The sequence below is a fragment of the Meles meles genome, chromosome 7 (genome assembly GCF_922984935.1).
Source record: "Meles meles chromosome 7, mMelMel3.1 paternal haplotype, whole genome shotgun sequence".
Taxonomy (NCBI): Eukaryota; Metazoa; Chordata; class Mammalia; order Carnivora; family Mustelidae; genus Meles; species Meles meles.
The window spans coordinates 71,093,283-71,118,915 of record NC_060072.1 but is presented as its reverse complement, the minus strand read 5'-3'; the positions used below and the strand labels follow the sequence as shown (position 1 = coordinate 71,118,915).

The 25,633-nt window shown below is 34.9% G+C and overlaps 1 protein-coding gene across 5 annotated transcripts in view; it reads right to left on the bottom strand.

Moving 5' to 3' along the window:
• SOX5 (SRY-box transcription factor 5) overlaps window positions 1-25,633 on the bottom strand; it is a 999,188-nt gene that overhangs the window by 356,016 nt on the left and 617,539 nt on the right. For all 5 annotated transcript variants that reach the window (XM_046013235.1, XM_046013233.1, XM_046013234.1 and 2 more), the window contains one exon: window positions 1,673-1,904. In XM_046013235.1, the coding sequence (XP_045869191.1) occupies window positions 1,673-1,903 (231 nt within the window). In that variant the 5' untranslated portion in view covers window position 1,904. The remainder of the gene's footprint in view (window positions 1-1,672; window positions 1,905-25,633) is intronic.

Here is a 25,633-nt window from a genome sequence, read left to right as displayed (position 1 = left end):
AGCCCCCAAAAGTTGTATCACTGCACATAACTAATATAAACTCACAGTAGAGAAAAAATAAATCAGGAATTATGAATAGTACAATTTAGCTTGCCAACAAAGTAATAATCAGACAATAAAATATGTATGTGCTCTTGTGAAGAGCTTATAATGTTTATCAGCATGGACTCCAAAGCCAGAATGTCTGGGTAAACAACACTGGCTCTCCTCTGTATCAACTGTGATCTGAAGCAAACTACTTAACCTCTGTGTGCCTCAGTTTCCTCATTTATAAAATGAGACTAATCATAACATGTCACTGTATTATTGTTAAGGTTACATGAGTTAATATACATAATGTGATTAAAATGCCACATCTATATAAGTGTTACATGGTGTTAGCCGAAAAACTATCCTTGAGGGGAAAATCTTGGCACAAAGTAATCCACCAGTGAAATTTTGACCTATGAGGCTTAAAATATTGAAAGCGTATTTAAATCTAATCTGAGTGACAAAAAGTAGAATCCATTTCGCAGTTATTAGGAGATATCTGATTCTTCTTCTTGATTTAATTCTACCTACAGTAATGCAATAATATAAATAAGTGGGCATATTTCAATACCAAGCACATTTATGATATGTAATAATTTTCTAGAGAAAGCAAAAAAAAAAAAAAAAAAAAGGCCTTTCACAGAATCAGAGTCATCTTCAAAACTATGAGATGGTATGAGGAAACAGTTTTGCTGGTGTAATCCGGTTCCGATTAATGCCTGCCCTCCCATCCTTGACGTAGAAGAGCAGAAGGTCACAAAACCATGACACCTACCCAAGCAGCCATGTTGAAAAGGCGAGCCTGGCTTTATGGCAGCTAAGTGCCCTGTACTTTGCCAACATGCTAATTCTGTGTACTTAAGTTCCTAAGGAGGACCTAAAAGCCTTACTGGTGAGTGAGTGAGTGAGTGAGTGTGTGTGTGTGTGTGTGTGCACGCACACGCTTTTAAGCTTCAGTTGAAGATGCTATGCTTCCTTCTTCCCCCTCATCCGTGAAAACACAGTTTCCTAATCTTCTGCAATGACAATGATCCAGACCCCAGGATGAAGGGGCAGATAAATAATCCTGAGAAGCAAATTCTGGAATTGGAGGTACCAGGTAATTAATGAATTATCAAAACAACAGTATGAATGAGACTGAGTTAGAAAGTATTGCAGTCACATTAAAAAAACTATATTTTCTATGAAATAACGTTTTCCTATAATATTCCCAGTACTGTAAAGGAATACTGGAATCCAATCTGGGCAAAGCAAAAAATTGAAAACGATTTATCACGGTGGAGATGTCCAAAATACGTTGTAAGTATACCTGGAAAAACCTCTTATTAGAAATACTATGACACCCAACTGTCATGCTGACAAACTTTAAATGTGGTACTTGAACATTATTCTCATATGTATACGTGTTTTCTCCTAATTAAATTGTGTCTCAAAAGTAAAATTCTTGGGGGAAAAAATAGCATATCATGTACTTCCTACTGAAATCAATGTACTTGCAAGGAATTCTAAGATGTTAGGAGTGAATCTTGTGTCTGGCTGTTAAGTAGATGATAATTATAAAGCAAAGGATTGAAGCCAAACTGTTAGAGGAGTAGACTGGTCAAAGAGTAAGTGTAGGCACAAGAGACCATGAGAAACCTACCATTGTATTGTGCTGAGAAGTGGGAGTCCTATGGCCACATGTCTCTTGCGTCAGCAGAGAAACTGGCTGAAATTCCTCAGAGTGAGGCTTGTTGGGAAAACTCACATGCAAGGGAAGGTGAAAGGCTGGGAGCCCGTCACTCTCCTCTTCTTCCACTTTCTGTCTGCTTGTCACCATGGCTACCTCTCCATCTGCTTCCCCATACGGAGAGGCTGGTCGCTTGGAAGACATCCTGGAAGGAACAAAAGAGGAGAAAATAATGAAACCTCCACATAAATCCTTAATGCCGTCATTGTGTGGTTAGGGGCCATTGTAACAGAAATGCCTTTTTGTGCTGGCAGAGAGCAGGAAACCATCCAAATACCACTGCAAAGCGCTCACAATCAGAAACAATGGCCAAGCAGGTAGCAACAGAACAGTGCTTGTTTGTTGTGAGAATAATACTCTAATATAGCACTCTCTTGTATTCTGGCTTCTTAAACAAGAGAATTCACCTAAGAACACTGCATAATGAAAGACCATTCCATTTTAAAGGGAAGAAAAATACCCATCTAGTTTTACACTTTGATAGACCTTATTGAAGACAGAATATCTATGAATAACAAATACTGTTGGCAGTTAAAAGAAGGGAAAAAACTAAAATTTCTTTCATCAAAAAAGTAAACAAAAATAAATGAATGATTGCCATTAAAATGAATTTGCAATTTATTAAAAGTATGATTATTATAAATTGTAGAAATATTGGTTATAAAGAAACCACAGACTCCATGACCAAAAGTTCAATATTTGCTTAAAGCTTATTAAGAATTGAAAAAATTTTACAATTGCTGTGAATCTTGAAACACTTGAGAATTTTTCTTTCCTCACCTCTCATTCATTTCTAATATCAACCATGCGAAGTGGTTAAAAAAAAAAGTGAAAATATAAACATACTTCAGTTTTCATTTCCACAATTCTATGAAGAATTTAGATGTGGATTCTCAGACTTATTTGTCCCTTAGAATATCTAAGTTAGAGGGAAAAATCAAAGGAAGGTGCTATGTTTTGATGAGCTAATGCCTATAAGGAAATGCACTTAGACAGTTAAAAATTAAACACTTTTTTGGTATTTGAGTCTAAGAATACTATTATAGGTTAAAAATATGTGGCAAATATTCCTGGTTAAATAGAGAGTTCCCTTTCCTTTCACTACAAGTTTCACATAGAAGCAGTATAGAGTTAAAATTTTTAATTAAAAAAACTCTTTGTATTTGCAACTTGATCTGACCTTGGGAAAGTTGTTATTTTTGCCCGACAAACAAAGAATGTTTACAGAATCATCCATTCTTATTCTAGACCAGTGGGAGAGGAGGTAAGACAGTACTAAGGGTACCACCACTTCCTTCAGATATACCACTGATTTTTAAATTTGAAATTTACTACTAAAGAGATGTCTCTAATCATTGCTGAATAATACTATTCCTACTGTGAAAGGTTTCAAAAGAACAGTGCATTCAAGTACTGAAGATACTTTTTTAAGATATAATAGCACAGTAGAAAAAAAATGAGGGCTTTGGAATCAGACAAACAGATTCACATACTGATTCTGCTCCTTTCTAGCTCTGAGACTTAGCTTTACTCTATCTCAGTTTACTCCTCTTTAAAGGGAAATGTGGTACCTACTTGGAATGCTATTTGAGAATAGACTGTGTGCCATATGAAAAATGACTTGTAGAGCAGTTAGCACAGAGCAGACTCTCAGTAAACAAAAGATGCTGTTTGCTTTAAAACTACAATGTTATCTCACCTGCCCCCCAAAACAAACAAACCAAACCAGAAAACTCCAAGATGAGGAGAGGTTACTTTCTAAGAGTTAAACCGTAAAATCAACATGAAATAAAAATGTCCTGATAAGAGAAATGATCCTTGGCCAGTAATACTTAACAATAAATTAATCAGCAAATTAGCAATGAATTACTATTAGTTAATTTGCAATTAATTAATTTGCAATGTTAGCAAAGAAACACTAATAGCAGGTAGTCTTGATTAGCTAAAGAACAGTCAAAGAGGAGGAAATACTGGTGGCTACCAAGTAAACACCATTTAAAGGAGAAGTAGACGGGGCCATCACATTTCGGGTATCTTCACTTTTTCAGATCTCATGACTAAAGTTTACTCCAAGTATATTCATAAGTATGGAGAAAGGAAGTAAGAGGTTGGAGCTGTAACAGCCTAGTCTCATTGGCAACACCACATCTATCACCAAATGGGAAAATTAAGCTATATGTAATAACTCTACACACTAGCAATATTAACTTCTACAACTCTGCTTTCATGCTCTCCAAGCAAACTTCTGACTGCCATGCAGAGAATGGGCTGATGGAACAGATTTAAAATATTTAAGGCCTTTGTGATTTATCAGAGTAAATCAATAAAAGGACTTCTAATTATTTCTTGTTTTACATGTACTTTGACTATAAAGAGATTATGCATTTATTATACAAGCCATAGTATTTATGGTCTGTGTAGGCATTATCACTGTTGGTGAAATTAATTAATTGGTATTCCGGTGTCTCCCTCAGTCTTATGTACATTAAGTCTCTTACTGTCCAAAACTCCAGGCTGTTGGCAAAAGCTAGTCTCTGGGTTATTAAAGCAGAAAGCTAGATCAGCTGGCCTTTCCCAAGTTAATGCAGTTCTATGACCTTCATAGAAAGCATGACTTTTTGGCTGATTTTTACTTTATTAATAGTATTATTAATAATGACTATGAAAACTGAAAGTCCAAAAGTAGACAGAAGTAGATGTGGTAAATAGTTAAGACTGGCTACTCTTCTCAAAAGATCTAGTCATTTCAATATCTAAATTATCTTTCTATGCCACTATCTCTTTCTATATATATCATTCTATGGAGCAAAAGCATAAACATGAAAAGTCGTGATGCCAGAAGGCACCTGATCCTAAACAATTACATATTTCATGATTATTCAATTCCATTTTCAGACACTTACAGAATGTTCTTAATGTGCCAGAGTTGAGAATATTTTTATATAATTCAGATAAAAGAGGTCTTAGAGATTTAAAAATATTTTGCAATAAAAATGCTCATAATTTGAAAATAGGCTACTAAATCAGAAAAAAAGGCAAATACTTAAATTATGTAGAGAGCTATCAGTCTACTTAATATTTAGTCTGACTCACAGTATTTCTAAAAATATGGATAACAAATCACCAATAATCTTAATTCTTCAGTTTTTGTTCATCTACCAAACCATTTCATTTTGGACAGAAGTCTCATTCATGAAAAACAACAACAAAGTGCTTTCAGTGTTATATTATTATTTATTCTGGTCCCTGTTTTATTTGTTTCTGATTTTTCTTTGTTATTTTCTTCCTCTACTATATTTCAGCTAAGTTTCTTCTTTTTCTAGTGTCTTGTGACATAATGTTAAGTTGTTTATTTGAAATGTTTTCTTAAGACAAGCATTTATAGCAAAAATTTGCTATAACATCTGTTTTTACTGCATCCCATAGGTTTTGAAATATTTTGCTTTCCTTTTCATGTGTTTTGAGACATATTTTGATTTGCATTAAAAAAATTTCTTACTACTGAAAAATGTTCCTCCATTGGAATTGTATGTTTCTACTTTCTGTCAAAGTTTGCTTTATGTATGTTCAAATTCTGTTTTGCCCGTGCATATTAACAATTGTTTTATCTTCTTGAAAAAAAGAACAAATAATATAGGAAGGTATATAATACTAATAATAAAAAGAAATCACAGCAACTTTCCATTTATCGTTTATCTTGGATATGTTGGGTTCCAATTCCTGCACTTGCTTACATGACATGCTGTGTTGAAGTGCAAGGTTACCTTGAAATAATCTAAGGATCTAGGCAGCAGCATGTGCTCATGTGCTCACGTAGAGATGATTTTTGTCATTCCTGTGGTAGGTGCTAGACTTGCCAATGAATAAAACTCAGACTTCAAAGACTATGACACGAAACCGACAAATCTAATCCAGTGTGAAACTAACCTGAGGAGCTATGATGATATAATAGAATCTTTAAACTCAGTTTTGTGTGCAGACAAGAAAATCTTGAAAGAACTGATATCTAATTTCAGGGCAAAAACACATGTCTAATTTGATAAATCATCAACAACCATTTAAATCATCAACAACCATTTACTGATCACTTACTATGTGCAAGACACTTATCTAATGGGCATTAAAACGTGTGATTCAAGTTCTCTGCATTAAAAAGTTTATGCACTGGTTGAGAAGACTTGGAGAAATAATAATGAAGGACAGTTCAGGTTAAGGGCCAAATGATTGGCCTTACAGCTGAGCAAACTGAGGGTTTCCTGGGGACCCTGGAATATTTCCAGGAATGGTTGACCAAGTGGATTTGGGGGGGGGGAGAAGGTCAAATGGAAACTGGGATAAATGGAGAGGTAATTTCATGCAGGAAGTGATACGAGTAAAGATGCAGAAACAGTCTTAGAAAGTACAATGTAAATTTAAGTTCCCAAGCTTTGGGAAAAAAAAGACATCGAGGAATATGGACTAACTCCTAGCTTGAGTCTATACCATTTCCGGACTTGCTGAGTTCCATGCATGGAATAGATAAGAAACAGCCTCCCTTATAAGAGGCAACTTGTTTTTATATGCAGTCACTTTTCCTTTACTCGTCCTCGTAGCAATCTGCACAATCAGGCCACTTAGTCTACATGTGAAAGTAATTTAAATACTCCTCGAGTCTGTGATGATTGGCTAAGGGTTCTCTGTGTGCACTGTTATCACTCCATATGTAGGATGTCCCCGGTTGTACTCAGACATGTAGAGCAGACTCAGGGGTAGGGTAAATGGTACGAGACTGCAACATAAACTAAACCACTGATTCTCAACTTTGGCTGCAAACTAGAATTATATGGAAAGGTTTAAAAAGATACTGCTGCCTGAGTCCCACTGCCAGACATTCTAATGTTATTGGTTCTGGAGTGAAGACGGAGTATCAGAATTTTTTAAAGCTCCCAGATGATTCTTCTAATGTACAATCAAGGTTGCAAGCCATTTGCTCTGGTCAGAGTAATGCTCCCCACTCAAGATGTGCCAACTGTGATCTCTGAAACCTGCGAGTATGTTACTTTACAAGGCAAAAGGGACTTTGCTGCTGTGATTAAGTTAAGGATCTTGATAAGAAGAGATTATTTTGGATATTCTGGGTGGACCCAAAGTAATCATAAAGGTCCCTATAAAGAGGGGAAGCAGGAGGATCAAAGTCAGAGAGAGGGACTGAAAGATATTATGAAGCAGGCATTGAAAATGGATGAATTGGGGCCATGAGCCAAGGAATAAAGGTGGCCTCTAGAAGCTACAAAAAGTGATGAAATAGATTCTCCCCTAAAACCTCTAGAAGGAAGGAGCCCTGCCAACACCTTGATTGCAAGACTTCTGACCTCCAGAACTGTCAGCAAATAAACTTATATTGTTTAAACCACTAAGCTTGTGCTAATTGTTACCACAGCAACAGGAAACTAATCCACAGCGCACACATATTTCTTTCACTGGTGGTATTTTCTCAATCTGAAACCTTCTTAACCCAGATGTACCCTTGCCTGTTCCCTCCCTTCATTTAGTGCCAACATCGTTTCTCAGTGAAGACTCCCTTGGTTACTCCTCCCAAGCCAGGACCTCCTTGTCCCTCCAACATATTTATTTATTATCTATTTCTCCCACTATAAGACCCAACAGGGCACATTTTATTTTTGTTCACAGCTATGTCCCCAGGACTTAGAACCCTTTCCGAAAATAGTTGTTTTTCCAACAAATACCTGCTTCGTAAAAACTACCATCTAAAACCAACTTACTTACTATGCTAACTATGAGTAGTTGTAAGATCTAGTCTTAGCAAGCATTCTTAGAAAATGTCTTAATATTGTTAGAAAAAAAGGAAATCCAGCTCAGTGCTAACAGTATCATTTTAAATAACTTCTATGTAAAAGAATTGGTAAACCTGGTTAAGTTAGGTTTTTAAAATACTCGTGAAAAAAGCCTTAGTTATTTTTTAAATATGTGTGTAAAAAACTATTAACATGAAGTAACTTTAAGGAAGACTGCTACACAATTAATTAATACCAGAACTATGACTGAGGAATCACCTATTTACTGCTTTAGGTTATGTTCTTTGATGCAATTCTAAAAAAATGAAAGCATATGCAAAGTGAAAGGGATTCATATATGGAATGAATATAAAATGGAAGACTTAAATAGGGATTGCTTTTCTTATGTAATAGTTTCTTTTCCTCTCTAGATATTTTAACCTTTGACTGATTAATTCAGAGATAAAGTCCTAGGAAGCAATGCCTTCTACGGGTTATTCTTTTGGAATGATGATATTATTTCTCTTAAGGTTTGCAGTTATGTATATAAAAATGTAAAAAAAAAAAAACCTATAAAGAACAAACTCAAATTCCAACTATTCCACAAAACCTTCTCTTACCATCACAGCTAAAGTGACTTCACCCCATCTCAAATTATATCATCAACTCTTATTAATTAGTCCACATGAAAAACTGAACATCAGTATAACCTGTGGAAAAAAAACTCATTCAATAGTTTTTTTTTTCTTTTCTTCCTAGTACATTGTGTCTAAAACTAGAACACTAACACTTGCAAAGAATACAATTTTTTAAATTTCCTGAATTCCCTATGACATGCATCATGTCTTGCACTTAATAAGAGTTCGGTAGGTGCAGGTCTATATGCGATCATTTCACCTGATTTTTTCCAAGATTAATGCTAAAGATATGATTGCATGATAAAGGTCTTTCCAACTTGTGCTGTGTTTTCTTTTTCTCCCAAATAGTCTAAACTTCTATGCTGAATGAGATACAATTAATTACAAGGCAGCACAATTCCTAGCACATAGTTGGCACACTGCGTATTTTTCTATGAACAAATAAATGACTTGTATGAGTGACTATTTTGTGCCAGGCAATTTATCTTTACGTTATGGAGAAAAACAGGAAAGTTAGATATGAAGATCCTTCTGCTTCACTGTTAAGGAAGTACAGTTTAGATGGAAATAGAAGTCATATACCCACACATCCATTCATTCGTTAATGGAAAAACATTTATTGAAAGCCTACCATGTGCCTATAGATAACAATGCAATTAAGAAATCAATAAATAATATTTTAAGGTAAGTGATTTTTTGTAAATGTGAGTCCTAGGAGAGACAGACAAATAGAGAGATGATATCTCACTAAAATAATCAGAGAATGCTTCCTACAAATTATGAGAATTCAACAGGGTAATGAAGGATGGGACCAATGTCAATAGACACAAAGAAGAAGAGACGATTCCAGACAGCAAAAATGACATTTATAGAAATTTATAGAATGATACAGGATGGAGAGAATGGTTTAGTTAAAGCAAGACATTCTAGGAGAAGTAAACGGAGATGAGGATATAAGACAGGGCTAGACAGTGATCTGGTTACATCCTGTCACTTTTAAATGGGTAAAGCAAAATTTGAAAGTGAAACTGAAGGCAGAAGGGAGCTGGTGATGGTTTGTGAGCCACAGAGTAACAGCATCAAAAAAAAAAACAAAACTGTATTTTAGAAAGAAAAACCCTCAGAAATTAGTAACTGATAGAAGGTTGAGGGTGAGGACCAGGAAAGGAGAATGAGTGAGGGCAGATGATTCAAAGATAAAGAGATTACTGGACTGTATAATTTAGAGAACAATACTGCTAATAAGAAAAATATAAAAATTAGAAAGAAAGGCCAATTTGGAGGAAAATATGAAATTCAGTTTTAGAAATAAATCTTTGTTGATTGTGAGATTTAGAAAAAAAGAAATAGCAGGTTGTCAGAAAATGCAGAACTCTTGTGGAAGTAATTGAGGCAGTCTGTTCTTTGAAACCCAAGTAGAGAGTTAACCAATAATTGTAATTATTTCTCATTGACTTCTTCCACAATGCTCTGAGTCAGTATATCTATTCTTCTTGTTTTATAAAATAGGAAACTGAGTCATAAAGTGGTTAAATATCTTTTGTTACACTATTTGGTCTTTGCACTATAATAGGCAGCAGCTCAAGCCCAGAATTGTCTCTCCAAGGGAAAAACTGGAAAAAAATAGAGCAAGGGGGAGGAAATCTTGCAGTCCATCCTACTTTGGGGGAGCAGTGTATAAAAAGGATTAGCAAAAAAGACAGAGAAGTCGAAGTGATAAACGAAGCAGCATAATTATTCTTTAAACAATTCTACAAAAATAAACATTCTGGATATGAACTTTTAAAATTCTGGACCATGACATTTATTTAATATAACTTCCATTAATTGCTCTCCTAAATACTTGTTTTTAATATTTATTCCCCCATGTTAAATTTTAAGCATAGCAGAATCATTTTAAAAATGATACAAACTATTTGAAAGGGTGCATCTTAAGGGAACAATAAATATGGGATACTAAAAAATAAAATAAATATTGTTCATCCTTCCTATCCTCAGGTCATACTTCTTTTCTAGAAGTTATGAGCCTCAAGTTATTCTAGTAATAAGACTATTTGTACAAGACAGTTACATTTACTTGTCTGGTCTCTTTTGTAATTAAGGTTGTTGGGAGAAAGCTAGTCAAGATTAGGAATTAAACTCTGATTATCCAAGATATTTTCACAGTAGAATGTTACTTATCTAATAAGGGAAATCAACATGGACAATTTAGGATAGATAGGTTTTGCAGTCAAAGGAGTAAAACAACCAGCACTTCTGTGTGATTTATAAACACAGAATTACACAATATCAGCATTATCATTTTATTAAAAAAAAGTTTTGTTACTCTTATCTATGAATTTCAATTATTATTTTTCATATTTTATGGTTTATTCTTCCTTCTTCCCTCCTACATATTTTGAACATCTTCATTTTCTTTCTAAGACTCAGCTTTGTGTTTATTTTGTGAACATTCCATGTAAATTTTATAACCAAGTCGGTCTTGTGCAGTATTTCAAACTTGTATAATTTTCTTCTCTTATCTATAAATCCTCTTTGTCATCAGTTTCTGATACAGAACATGCCAATCTCTATACTTCTCTACCCTTTGCTTCCCACATACAAAGACCTCATTCATTATATTGTTATTTAGAAGCATGAACAAGTTCATCAGGTCCTAGCATAAACTATAAATGGAAGCAGAAACACAGATTTCATAGAAATGTAAAAGCGGACAACACAGAGTAATAAATAAGACTAGACTCCCTTGTAACCCTTAGGATCCATTTCACTGGAGTAGAAACTCATTTCTACTAGTATTTATAAATAACAAGACTTACCATAAAATGGAAATCTAAACACAAAAGTTAATTTTTGAGCTATAGCTACTAAACAATAAATTCATTATTCTGTCCTAAAATAGAATTTGAATTTACAGAAAAAAAAATTAGTATAAGATATAAAACTTTAAACTGTAAAATGCTATAATCACCAAGAAGGTTCAAAATGGCCTTTACCAAGGCTGTTCCCTGGATTTGCCTTGTCTTACGGTTAGTTTCCAAGATGTTCTCTGCACTGATATCAAGTAGTTCATTATACCATCCCTTCTTTCTGATAGGAATAGCACCACTTATAACTTCTTCAGCACCTTTTCGTCCTTCTCTTTACTGGCCTCTCGCCCTTACTAAATAGTTTTCTCCAGCCTTGCTTAGCCCACCAAAGAGCCAGAGATAGAGGGAAGAATAAGAACAAGCAAAAAATGAGGCAGTACCGGGTCCTTTGCAAAAGAGGTGAAAAATAAAAATTTTTAAAAGTCAGAAGTTAGAGAAGACTTAGAAATAGAATTTAATTCTTTTTAGTACCAGAAATGAATCAGTGACTCTTTATGAGTTGGACACAGAATATTTCAAAAGTGCTTGAATTAATGTGCTTAAAGTAAGCAATAAAAGTAACTTTAAAAGTGCATTGTTTTGTTTTCTAAACAAGAGAGGTAGGCATTTAGAAACAGTTTATGACAGCAAAATTCCATCCTACAATGATTCAGAACTCAAAATTCTATTCTTTTTCTTCTTTCTTCTCTATTTCATTAATAATTGCAAATCACTGAAAATTCACTCCAAAATTAGACCATGTGTCACTGGATGAAGACTCTCAGAAAATTTCCTAAATAAAAAGATTGCTTTATTATGAGTAACCTAATAGCTCAGTTCTAAAGCCAAAATTTATCTAAACAAAGGATTCTGTCAGCTGGAACTTCTCATCTTTATGTTTTATTATGTTATTTTAACAGTAATCCACACTTACTAAGTGCCTAAAACAATAGCACTCCTGATAAATAAAAAGGTAGAAAGGGTATTAAATTTAATTAAACTCTACTGTAATCACTCCATAATATCCTAATAGTTAGAAAAGTTAGTGTTCATTCTTAGTCTGACAAGACTGAAGGAAAACTGGTTACAAGAACATTTATGATTCCTAAGTACAAAGTTACTTTCATAAAGAGAAGAGCTAGTAAAAGTTTTTACAGATTTCTGTATTTTTTTGAAAAACATTTGAAAGTTTACTCATGATTTACAACTCAAGAATATAACAATAAGCACTTTCCACTTGGAAAAATATCCTAACTTTGATTTGTTTAATAATTATTATAATTTTATTTCCTTGACTCAAAAATAGAAACACCTCAATCTATTAACCACTTGATCACAGAATCCTTTTTGTCAAATACACTAAATTTCAACCAAAACTACCTGAAGAAAACATAAAAAATGATGAAGACTTTTAAATGTTCTTTTAAGTCGTAGACAAAATGACCAATTACAGAAGTTTGGAAGAAAACAATACAAAACCATAAATAGCAATTGTTGTGAATTATATAATTTGTGTATTGCAAAACATTTCTCATTAATCAGAAACAAACAGAAAAAAAGCATTCAACCTTCAGCCGTCGACAGGTTAAAAGCGTCAAAGTCATTTTGTTCTGATTATTGCTAAATCACTTTGAATAATCTAGCATTAGGATTTGTGGTTCTAAAACTTGTTATTACAGCTAGAAAGGCTATACTTTTTGAGGGAATAAAAAGCTTTTTCCATTTGAGTATGGGTTTTCCCTTTCTGACAGCTCCAAGTCCACAGGATGTGGAGGGATGATTTAAATTTTACATCAAAATTGTGACTGCACTAGACTTTTTTCCCCCTTCTCAAGGGAGGCATTGTTCTTGCCTTTCCATAACCAGGCGTGACAGCGCCAGACTGGAGTCATACGGCTGGTCCCTGAGTCAGCGTGAAAGTGCTCACCTCCTGAGTCTCCCCAGATGCTCAGCTCCTTGTGAGTCTGGAAGCTGAGCACTGAGGAGTTACATACTCCGTTCCTGGGACAGACAGAGGACTGAAGGGAAAAAAATCTGGGGATTAGCAAAAACTATCTCTTCCAATACATGCTATAAAGCTTTTATTAAGAGTTTAATAAGAAGTAACAATAAAAAAAAAAAACAAAAAAACCTGCATTTAATATGATACACTTGCCCTAACCAAAAGTTGGGACAAGTGGTTGAACAAGACGTTGTGTGCTTCTGAGTGAAAGAAATAAAGTTTAAAAAATCAGAAGCCTTTTAGACTTTCCTGAGACACATGGTTGCCACATGTATAAATTTCAGGTTAGAGACAGCTGGATAGAACAGTGAAAGAATATTGCATGAAATGCACATCTATTCTCCAGATCGCTAAAGAAGTATCTTTAAAAATTGTCTGTAGGATCCCTGGAAAGGAACCATCTTTTCTGCTATCAGAATAATTGGTAATGAAACAAGGATGAATTTCTATTTCTATTGTCCTGTCCTTGAATGAACCTTTCAGGGAAGTTTGAGAAGTATCTGTGTCTTGTGCATAAGTGCAACTGTGTGTGCATGTGTGTGTGCGTGTGTGTGTGTGCGTGCGTGCACGCGTATGTGCAATGTGCACGTGCATGGGGGAGAGAGACAGAGAAAGAGGAAGAGGCAGAGAGATGGAGAGGAAGAAGAGGGGCCAGGAGGAGAAGACTTTTATTGTCTAGTAATATGATAATAGAAATTAATCGTCTTTCTTTTCTTATGGAACCTCTCTATTAAAGATTGAACAGCACAATCTTAATCATAATCGTATGCTAATAACTCTCATTTACTGTCTAACTCAAAATGACTGGTTGAAATTTTCATATATTTTGAAAAAAAAAATTTAAAAAGTAGAAGCAAACTCCTCCCAAATTGTTAGCTCATAAAAAGTAAAGGGGGGAAAAAAAAGCCAAAGGAAATGTAATTCCTACATATTACTACTATACTGAGTAGCACTAATCTCTTAGTTATTGCTTTCCGAAATAATGCCACTCAGTTTTTTTCATGTTGTTCTCATGAGGATATGAGCGTCTATGTATGTTCACACGTGCACATAGATGTGGGCGTGTCTATGATCGCCTATAAAAATAGTTCACCGTAATCACAGTGAAAGAAGATAGATTTTCACTCACGAGCATCACTAGTCGGGTGAGGTGCATATGCAAGAATAAAAAAAGAAAATAGTTTTAACTGGGAAAGAATATCTATTTAGGCTTAATGATATTAATCCCTCTCTGTACAATATCATATCACTTATTTTAATGACTTGGTCATTTTGGCTCTCCCAGGAGAATCTCCCTATGGCAGAGCTGCAAATAAGATACAAAATTTTATTTTCCAAAATAATATTCTTAAGTACTTATTTTGAACCTCTGTCGCTCTCTCCCTCCCTCCTATGTCCTTATCTGAGCTTCCTCCTAAAGTGCCCACCCCCCACTCACACTCTCTCTCTCCCTTCTCACATTACTGGCTAAGTCTAAATAAATAGCAAATTGTTCCATAATCAAAAGTGACTTATTCTTAGCATGGTGTATGTCTTGAAATAAAATCTGTGGCATGTTTAATTTATTTAGGATCTAATAATGATGACAAAAATAATTAAGTAACCAATCTAGTTTTAATTTCTTTTGTTTTCAAAGGTCATTGTGAAATCAAGCAAGTTAAGCCTTCAAAAGCAAACCTCTGGAGAATAGTGTGTGTGTGTGTGTGTTTTTTTCCTCAGCAGAAATGAGAGAGGAGGCTCACAGCTAAAAGGAATACTGAACGTCAGTGTCAGATTTGTTGAGAATGACTGTCTAAGCCGTCCAAAGATGAAAAATATTATGACCCTTACCCTCTTTGGAATCCAGATAACCCTGACAAGGAAAAGTTTATACACTGCTAAACCGGGGCCAATTTAGGGGATTCTTTCTTTCCATGCCCCATACAGATTTGGTTACAGCGTGTTCCTACAACAGCTGTTGAAAAATGAATGAAGTAGAAAATATTTATGTTATATTCAAAATAGACAGCAAAGAACATATATACAGTGCAAAAATCTTTCCGAGGACAAACAGCTTCTGATGAGAGGGACAGGCATTCTAGGCACAGACCAATTTTCTGAACCTCCCGACAAAATGAAGAATTTGCCATTAGAATGATGAAAAGTCCAAAAGGGTGCAGTGCCAAAGACGATGAGCCTCTATCAACCCAAACTCCAAAACAGCGGGGTGCAGCGATGGTTGATGTTCTAAGAATGCTGAGCCTCTTCTTGGTTCCTTTCATGCCAAAGCTTCTTTGCTTGGATGAATATGAATTAAATCCATAAGCTTTCTTATTTTTCTAGCTTGACCTCTAAACTCATTTTACGTCTTAACTGTTTATCTTCTCCCCCCATTAATCTCTCTGGTTTTAGCACATTCCCTGTTGCTTTTAGGAGGGGGAAAAAAAAAAACAACTTGAAAAGCATGGTTCATACTGCCACTGTGGACAGATTAGGAACATTAGCTCTTTGCTATAAATGGGTACAAACTATTCAGTAGTAACGTAAAGGCTATCCGTTTCTCGCCCCTGAAATAAAAATTCAAAGGATATGGCATATACCGTACAGAAGAAAATCATCAAACTCTTATGAATGTGGGATAAGTATGAAGACATAAAAAGATCGCACGACGAGGTTTATACTGGATTTCACACAGGTCTAACAGTAATGTCACTATCAAATTTCCATTAAAAATTTAAGGTCTGTCATATAGATAAACTTTCTGAAGTAAACAGTTTTCCTGTTTACTTTCTCTTTTCTTTTTTTTTCTTAAAAGATTTTATTTATTTATTTGACAGAGATCACAAGTAGGCAGAGAGAGAGGAGAAAGCAGGCTCCCCGTGGAGCAGAGAGCCCTATGTGGGGCTCGATCCCAGGACCCTGGGATCATGACCCGAGCTGAAGACAGAGGCTTTAACCCACTGAGCCACCCAGGCGCCCCTACTTTCTCTTTCCAATCAGTTCTACAGCTGAGGGCATATGACGTAGATGTTCTTTAAAATACTATGTCACTATCATAGAAATGTCTAATTTTAGATTGTAATTTTAGTCAGCAATATAGCTGAGTTCTTTCTTATTCTGTTTATTAAAATACAGTTGATAAGAAATTTCACTGATTAACACAATCTATTTACCTATATCACCATAAGATCTGTCAGTACAAAAATAACCAAAAACTTTAAAGGTATTCCCTTTACAAATCCATAAAAGGAAAACTCATCAAACAAAAACATCAAAACTTTAAAGCTGGAATCTCACACTTCAATAATGTTTACCATTTACCAGTTTTGTAGGTACTCTGCCATATTTTCTGTTGTTCCGTAGTATTTCCCTTGAAGCTTAACAAAGGCCCAGCTGTATAAACCAGTTCTGTCAAAGAACATAGTTAAGGGATGGATAAAACAGGGAGGGGTGTCTCACTGGCTGACCACTGTCTGAGCTTATGAGGATAAAGGAGCCTTGGTGGAGAAAAGTAATCATCCATTGCCTTTTTTTTTTTTTAACCCTAACCTCATTACCACATGCTAAAACATTTTTTTTTTCCACTACGCAAATGCCCTACTCCAATCCCCCTGACTGAAAGATCTTTGTGTTCCAAAGAGGACGGATTTCCTCCCCAACATCCTTTTCCCTCCTCTTCTTGTGTTTGTTTGTTTGTTTGTTTTGTTTCATTTTGTTTGTTATCATGATTTTATGTTTATGGAGGCAAGATCTTTTAAAGACTTCCGAAAATACTGGCTTCCTCTCCATTAAACCATCCACACACAGTTCCCTGAAAACATTTTTAATGGCTAAATAAGCTTACTTGTTTTGGATTCCTTTTTACCAAAATATTATCAACAGCTTTCCATCACAAGATCGTTATTTCTTCTAAGGATTCCAGAAAATGATCTATTCCTTGAAAAGACAGTAAAGCATATATAATTGAGGTAGGATGTGTATTGAAACCCAGCATGTATCTTAACATTTTAAAGAATGTTTCCATAAAATCCTTCCTTCAAAGAGGGTCAGCTACATGCACATTCTGAGTGTGTAGCAATGTGAGATAGGGTCCTGAAGTCTGAAGGCAAGTTTAGAGTGAGCTAATTAATCCTCTCAAAACCTAGCTCTCATGTGTCCAAGAACACCAAACCGTAGAGAAGATTTTCCAGAGATTTAAATATGCATTTCCTATTTTCAAGTTTGTCATTCTTACATATTCCGCTGACATTATTTATAAAGGACTGAAGCCAAATCCCACTCAAAGAGAGCTACCGTAAGTGCACTGGTTAGAGAGTCAGCGGAACACATTAAATGCCCCAGGAAATCCCTGGGCAAGTGCCACCAGAACTGATATGGAGACAACATATCAACTCCAGAGTGAGTTCTATTTCAGGGTGTCCTTTGAGGTTGGGACAAATATTTGAATTTTATTAAATCCTCTATTTATCCAAAGCCTGCGGCAGCTGCACTAGAAACCTTCTTCTATACTGCCCTGTCAATGACCTACAGGTTTTATCCTTTATCAGATGGAGTAAAACAGGATTCTTTTACCCATCCTTATACTTTTCTATTCAATGCGAAATGTATACTTACAATACAAAATGTACTTTCTTTAGAGTGAACTATGAACTATCATTGCATTCAGAGCCTCGTCTTCCTGTATCCATGGCTGGTACAGGTACTAGAGCAATAGTCCTTCATACTCCACCTTGCTGCATGTAGCAGCCTAGTTTCGGAAATAGTCAAGTCATTTTCTTCTAATAAATATTTGGTTCTTAAGAAACCATCTGAACATGTCAGAGTTGATCAAGCCAACACCTGCCTGTGTCATAGTCAAATTATCATACAGAAGAAATGGAATGCAGAGACAAAAAAATACCCCATTGCAAAAGGAACCAAGGTTTAAAAATTCACTTTTTTATCATCATGACCTTCTCACCATGTCTTTCATTAAAATACTTACTGAACTGGCCAGAAATATTTACAGATAATCTATCCAAGTATTACAAGGCCCACCAAAACATTATTACTAAAAAGAAAACTAAACCACTATAGATAGCACCGTCCTGTGATGTCCTAAGAAAACTAATACTAAGTAAAATGATTACTATATAAAGACCAAATGTTCTCAATATCAATACACTTTCCAAAGAGAATATTTTAATTACACTACAACATGTCTTCACGTTTACAAATTTTTTACTTAAATGAGTAGCAGCATCATAAATCTGCTCAAACGTGTCCTGTCTTATGTTTTTCTTCCACCTCTTTGCATTCTTATTATTTTAAGTGACTTATTAATAAAGGCTTATAGTGATTCAGATATCTATAGAAATACTTTCTAGATAATACATGCCTCTTATTTACATCTCCTTGCAAAAAGCAGTAAGAATAATGCTATTGTGGGAGGCATCTAAAGACATTTTCTAGGACATATTTTTTTTCCCTTGGGTTTCAGAGAAGTATGAATAACTCTCATTAATTGTGCCAATTAATTAATTGATATGTGCCAATCACTGAGATAGATGCTTTGCATGTATTTTTTCTTGTCATCATGACAACTCTCTATTGGACTAGAGACTTAAATGTAAGAGCTAAAATCATAAATGTTTGAAAGGGAAACAAGAGTAAATCTTCATGACCTTGTATTTGGCAATGGAGTCTTAGATTTGACACCCAAAATAAAGGTGACAAAAGAAAAAAATAGATAAATTGAACTTCCTCAAAATTAGTTTTGCACTGGACATAATACTATAAAGAAAGTGAAAAAAAAACTAAAAATGTACAAAAATACTTGCAAATCATATATTTGATAGGGGACTTACATTCAGAATATATAAAGACTCCTAACAACTCATGTGTGTATATATACATACATATTAATACAAATTTATAGATAATTTATAAAGAACTATGGTACAACTCTTATACTAAAAAGACAACAATCCACTTTTTAAATGGGCAAAAGATCTGAACAGACATGTACTCAAGAAAGATAGCAGAAATCACGCGTAAGTATTTAAGAAGTATTCACTATCATTAGTCATTAGGGAAATGCAAACCAAAACCACAATATAGTACCCCTTCTCACCCACTAGAATGGCTAAAATAAGAAAGGTCCGACAATAACAAGGGTTGGAGAGGATGTAGAGACACTAGAACCATCATGGATTGCTGATAGGAATGTAAAATAGTGCTGCTGCTTTGGAAAACTTGGGAAGTTTCTAAATAGTTAAACAGAAAGTTATCATAGGGCCCAGCAATTCTCCTTCCAGGTTTACATCTAAGAGAAATGAAAGCATATGTCCACAGAAAAACTTGCACCTAAACATGCATTGCAATGTTATTTGTAATAGCCAAGGGAGTGGCTATTACAAACATCCACCGGTTGATGAACGGAAAAACAAGCTGTGCCATACCCATGCAACACAATACTGTTTGGTTTAAAAAATGAATGCTGCTACATGCTGCAACATGGGGGAACCTAAGTGAAGGAAGCCGGTCACAAAGGACGCACAATATATGATTCCATGGGTATGAAATGTCAAGGACAGACAGATCTGTGTATACAGCAGGTCATGGTCGTCTAGGACAGGGAGTGCAGGAGGAATGGAAGAGAATGAGAAGGGACTGCTAATGGGCACAAGATGGCTTTTAGGGTGATGAAAATATTCTAAAATTAAATTGTGCTGACACTTGCACAACTCTGTGAATATACTAGAAATCAGTGAATTATATACTAAATGGGCTTGGGATAATAATCTCAATAAAGCCATTTTTTAAAACTACAAAGTAGACATTATTGCCTCCATTTTATCTATAGAAACTGGCTCAGAGCTGTTACATAATTTGATAAAAGTCTCACTGAACTAGAATTTGGAGCCAGACCTGACCCAAATATCATCACATTTTCATTATGGAACATCTTTTTTTATGAAGGAACTTAAATATATGCTTTAAAACTGATTTTTTTTCTCCAAAAAGTTAGAAGTATATTTATCATTTCTGTTGCTTTTATTTGGATACAAGCTTTTATGGAACATTGTGGTTAGACCTACATTAAGTAAATGTCCTTTTTTTCTTCTCCTGACATCTTTTTCATTAGTTTTTCTTTTTTTTTAAACACACTCTTTGCAACATCATCTTTTTGGAAGCATGATAAGCAAATGTTTAATGATTGTTCTAAAAGAATCACAACACAATCCTAAGGCACCTAGGGCACATAATATTCTATTCTTCCTTATCTTCTCAGTGGTAGGTTATCAATTTCTACATTGATTCTTACTAATTTCTTCACTTAAATGTTTAGAAAAAATATGTATTATCCTCCTGTCATCATAGTTCAATCTGGAGGAGTTTAATCCAGTATATCAATCCTGTGAGCACAGGTAAAATTTTTAGGAAGGTAACCTACCCTCCAGTTATCTTAAAAAACTTCTAAAAGATCCCCAATCTTTGGAAGTAATTTGCAGGATAATATCCAAAATAATTATCACCAGGTGTTAATTCCATCTTCAGGACTCAAGATTAATCCATTTCCTGTGATATCAACTATGGGTGGTGCGAGCTGTATAATCAACTTTAAAAAAAAAGAGAGCGCGGAAGCAGAATGGATAAGCTGACAGTATTCTAACATTTCCTTTTTCTTAGTAGTTTGTTTACAAAAACATTTCCACGATTACAAAAGTAGAGCATGATCCTCAGTTATTACTATCCCATAAAATATTTTAAGATTTGTTCCACTCATGATAGTAGTTTGAATTGATTTAGGTCAATTCAGCACAGGCTTAGTTAAATCGACATTGATTTGCCTGGACAAGTAGCTTTAAACCAATTTAGAACTCAGTGTTTCCTTGAGGTGTATGTATCAGGAGCAACTGTTTCAATTGTTAGTCCTTTAAAAATGATTTAGGCTCTACAATGGTGGAGAACAAAGAAATGAGTCAGAGGAACGAGGCGCAGACATTTGGGCAATAACAGAACTATGAACTATGTAAATGCAAGCATGGAAGCATGGCAGCTTATTGATTCCAAAGGACCCAGATATTTTAACAATCAATTACTATTATCATACTAATTAAAGAACTGTTTCTAAAATCTGCAGTAGTAATTCACAGTGATTCATTTTTATCTTAGTTTAAATTAAGCACAACTTTTGTACTGCAATAAGTAATCTCCTTGAAAGGCTTAGATTTAAATACAGAAACCTCACATCCTGGTCTTTATCTCCATTGCTGAAACCCATCTAACAGACTCATATCCAGAAGAGACTTTTTAACCAAAATTGAAGTGAATTTACTCACTTTGGATTTTGAATCTCATGGGTTCTCGGTGACCTACTGACTTTAGATTGTAAACTCTTTGAACCACAAACAATTTCCTTCATTTTTCAATCTCATGCACGGTCTAGCACAGGGCATAATAAACCAAACTGGAGGTAGGAGGGTAACAGTTCAAAGCATGTGTCTGGAGTAGGCAAACCTGGGCTGAGTCTTACGTACGCTATTTCCTAGCTCTGTGACTTTGACCATGTTACTTAACCTCTCTGAGTCCCTGTTTTCTCACTATAGGAAAGATAAATAATGCATTATTTGCACATTTTGAGGGAAGTAAATGAATACCAATAAAAGCAAGCAGCATTGTACCAAACACATTATACATACTTAATAAATGTTATCTATTCTTATTGTTGTTATTTGGAATTCAATTGAATTGAACTGAATCTAATTTAAACCACTCAAGTGTAAAGCATAGTTAAGGTTAGGATATGACACAATCTAATTAGCTATGAGAAGCCATCTGTGTTTAATATATTTGGACCTATGAAAAAGAGCCAAGAGTTATTTTAATATTTCTATACAGCCAAAATTTTTATTTTTGAATAAAAAAATAAGATTTAGAACTCACTGCACAAGGCTCAGATTTCTGAATCTTGCTGGAAAAGTGAGTAATCAAGTTCTACTTACTATGTGGCATTGCAGCATCTGGGACCTTCAAATAATTTTAATTTCAATTTGAGTTAAAAGAAGTCACTATTGAGGGACATCGAGAGCTATGCTAGCAGTCTTCCTACTACTGACATACTAAAATTTCATCCTATTGCTAGAAATTCAGAATATGGCTTTTGCTGTATGACATTTACTGCTAAACAACTTTTATAAAATATGTTCCTTCCACCTGCTTCTTGAGGGTAAGCTGAATCCCCTTAGGATAAAGGCAAGTAGGACATATTTTATAAGATTCAGTCACTGTGGAAGTTTCATTAGAAATTGCTATTCACATAAACAATTTCCCCATTCTACATGTAGGACTTAAGACTTCCAAACAAAGAAATGGGTTTCTATTGTACAAAATAAATGTAGAACACAGGTGGCTTGTATCACTGGACTTGCTGCACTTGGTATTGTAAGGAGTCAGTTTGCTTTAGATTGATACCTAGCTTTTTTTTTTTTTAATTTTATTTATTACCTGACAGAGAGACAGCAAGAGCAGGAACAGAAGCTAGGAGAGTGGGAGAAGGAGAAGCAGACTCCCCAGCTGAGCAGGGAGTCTGATTCAGGGCTCGATCCCAGGACCCTAGAACATGACCTGAGCTGAAGGCAGCCACTTAACGACTGAGCCCCCCAGGTGCCCAAGAATATTTAGCATTCTTGACACATAGTCATATGTGGCTGAACATTTCCTGTCACGTGTATCTAACCTAGCTGAGCGTCATGGATTCCTATAGGAGCACAGTGATACCTAGCACTTTTTACAGCCATCTGATTGTGAACCTGAAGATAAACCCCAAAAGGATAATTTTCGAAAAATCAAACCATCACAAGAGTGAAAGGGGAAAAAAAAAAACACGAGAATTTCTTTCTCAGTCTATGTAACTATTTAGCTACTAAAAGTTGATTAATATTGTTCTTTCCCTCTACATTATCATCAGTAATTTTAACTACATCCATTCTCAAAATGACCATGTAGTTCACCTAAAAACATTTTGTATTTCTAATAAAATGTTTTAAAACAAACATGCCAAGAGAAAACAATTGAGTTAGAATGCTCCGTCAATCATTTGGCAAAAGAAAATCAATCGAAAATGTGCAGTTCCAGGTAGATTTCAGCTGGCTAGCACCAAAAAGCAGACTGAGATAATAGCCACTTCAAAATAGAGTGATGTCAAGATAGTTTAAACACCACCAATTACTTGCCATATGGACTATATCCCCTCAGCTCATGGAGTATTTAGAAACTATTCAGAATTAATAAGCACTGCTGTCACAGTACTGTCAAGAAATGTAAACCCTTATTCATATTTTGGAGGTACTGTGGGTAAATATAAGAAACAGTGAAGAATATAATCTAAGGGGAAATCCATTTAAATTACATTGTCTGTTGAACCTCACTCAGTGTTAGCAATGTCGCTTTTAATTGCCAACACTAGGTAAAATAGTTTTATTTAAAAAAAAAAATAACCAAGTGGCCTTCCTGATTATTGGAAACCCAAGGAATACATTATTAGAATTTTCACTTCAGGGGTGCCTGGGTAGCTCAACCAGTTAAGTGTCTGCCTTCAGCCAGGTCATGATCTCAGGGTCCTGGGATTGAGCCCCACGCTGGGCTCCCTGCTCAGTGGAAAGCCTTCTTCTCTCTCTCCCTCTGCCTGTCATTCTCCCTACTTGTGTTTTCTATCTTTTTGTCAAATAAATAAATAAAATCCTAGAAAAAAAAGAAAAAAAAAACAACTTTAGAATTCGCACTTCAGTGTTAACATGGGTCTCATTCTAGGAACCACCACAAAAGTTCAGGTCATAAATGTTTTTACTAACTTGTGTATTAATTTCTGTCTCTATGGAATTTCTATTAGGGATTTTTGAGTATCTATAAAAAATGTTAATTTCTAACATTTCATAGATGGATGTGTGTGTGTGTACACACATGCTTTGGATGCACACCTAGCTCACTATACAGATCAAAGAAAACCGTTGAAAGTAACCTTCTGCTATGTCCTATTTTTTAAAGATTTATTTTAGTAGACAGAACCAGAACAAGAACTATTCATTCATTTAATATTTATTGAGCATCTACTATATGCCAGCATGAGAAAGCTAACTGAGAAAGCTAGTAAATAAACAAATACTTATGAAACTATATAATATACAAAAGATTTACAGATAGTGAAAGAAAATAAGAGTTAAAAGCAGACATTAAGAGAAGCTACATTTAGGCTCAGTGTTAAAAAGAACCTTCTAACTGTCAGAGCCACCAAAAAAAGAATTGTCTCTTGAGATAATGAGATTCACAACACTTTAAGTCCAAACAGAAGACAGATCATGTATCAGAAATACTATAGAGAAGATTCACACATATCTCTAAAAGCTTGGACTAGTTGACCATTATGGTTCTTTCCAATGCTGGTATTTTATTCTTCTTGACAACAATGGGTATGATTTTCTAATACTTATATTATGGTGTATATGATGGTAAGCACCAGAATTGCATGGGTCTAAGGTGAGAGTACAAAATGTTGGAAAATAGAAATTATAGTAGTATTGGTTCCATGAGAACCAATCAACTGGACATCTATTAATTGCGGATAATTCCTCATGATAAGGTAATTGATAGACTATTTTATAAATTATACAGTACACTTTCCTTCATCTTTAAAGATAATACCACAAAAACTGATAATAAGTTAAATGAGTTATAGTCTATGTCTGGTGGTAGATCCGAAGTGATTAATCTTTCATTATTCTTCTTTTAAGCCTTTCTCAAGCATTTATGTTTAATATAAATATAGGCAGTCATATGAACACACCATGTGCATATTTTATGCCTCCTAATAATACAACTCTATTACTTTCCTTGACTTTCTGTTTTTCCATTTCCTAATGAGTTTTTAGGTTCTTTTATCTAGAACTTTTTTCCTTACTCAAAGTATTTCAAAGCATATGGTTCCTAGAGATTTCTAATTTGGGGTAACACAGGCATGCAATTTTAACATCCTCTCTTTCCTCTAAGTGTCACATAACCTTCTACTACAAAGAAAGGACTAATACCAAGTCTTAAATTATCAATTAAAATACCAAAGATTGGTCATCATCAAAATCTTAGGATTAACCAAAAACTCAAGTAAAAATTTCTCTTATAATTCATCTCAAGTAATGAATCCGAGTCTTTGCTGATGATATTTCTAGGAGTAAAGATTTATTATATACTAAGCTTCTGCTATCTTTGATCCCATCTTTCAAATGTTTTATTTATATTTTGGGAATTTATATACAAAGAAAACCATGTTTCCTAAGTCATCTGTTTTAATATTTTGTCTAAAAGAGTCATTATATAAAAAAAAAATTCGACTGAAAATCAGTATTGATTGCAGAAAGTCACAGGAATCCAGAAAGGCATTGGCCAGGTAATATCAGTGACTAGAGAACATGGCTGTGCAGATGCCTGTGCTGTGTGGGGGTCCTGGTGACGGTCCCACCGAGAAGCCTGCAGAACAGATGCTCAGTCTAGAGTGGCTGCCGTGACCTTGCACAGGCTCACGGTCTTCAGGTGGGAATGCTGGCCCAGTGTGACCAACACATCCAATTATAAGGGGGAAAAAAACCAGTTTGGACCTT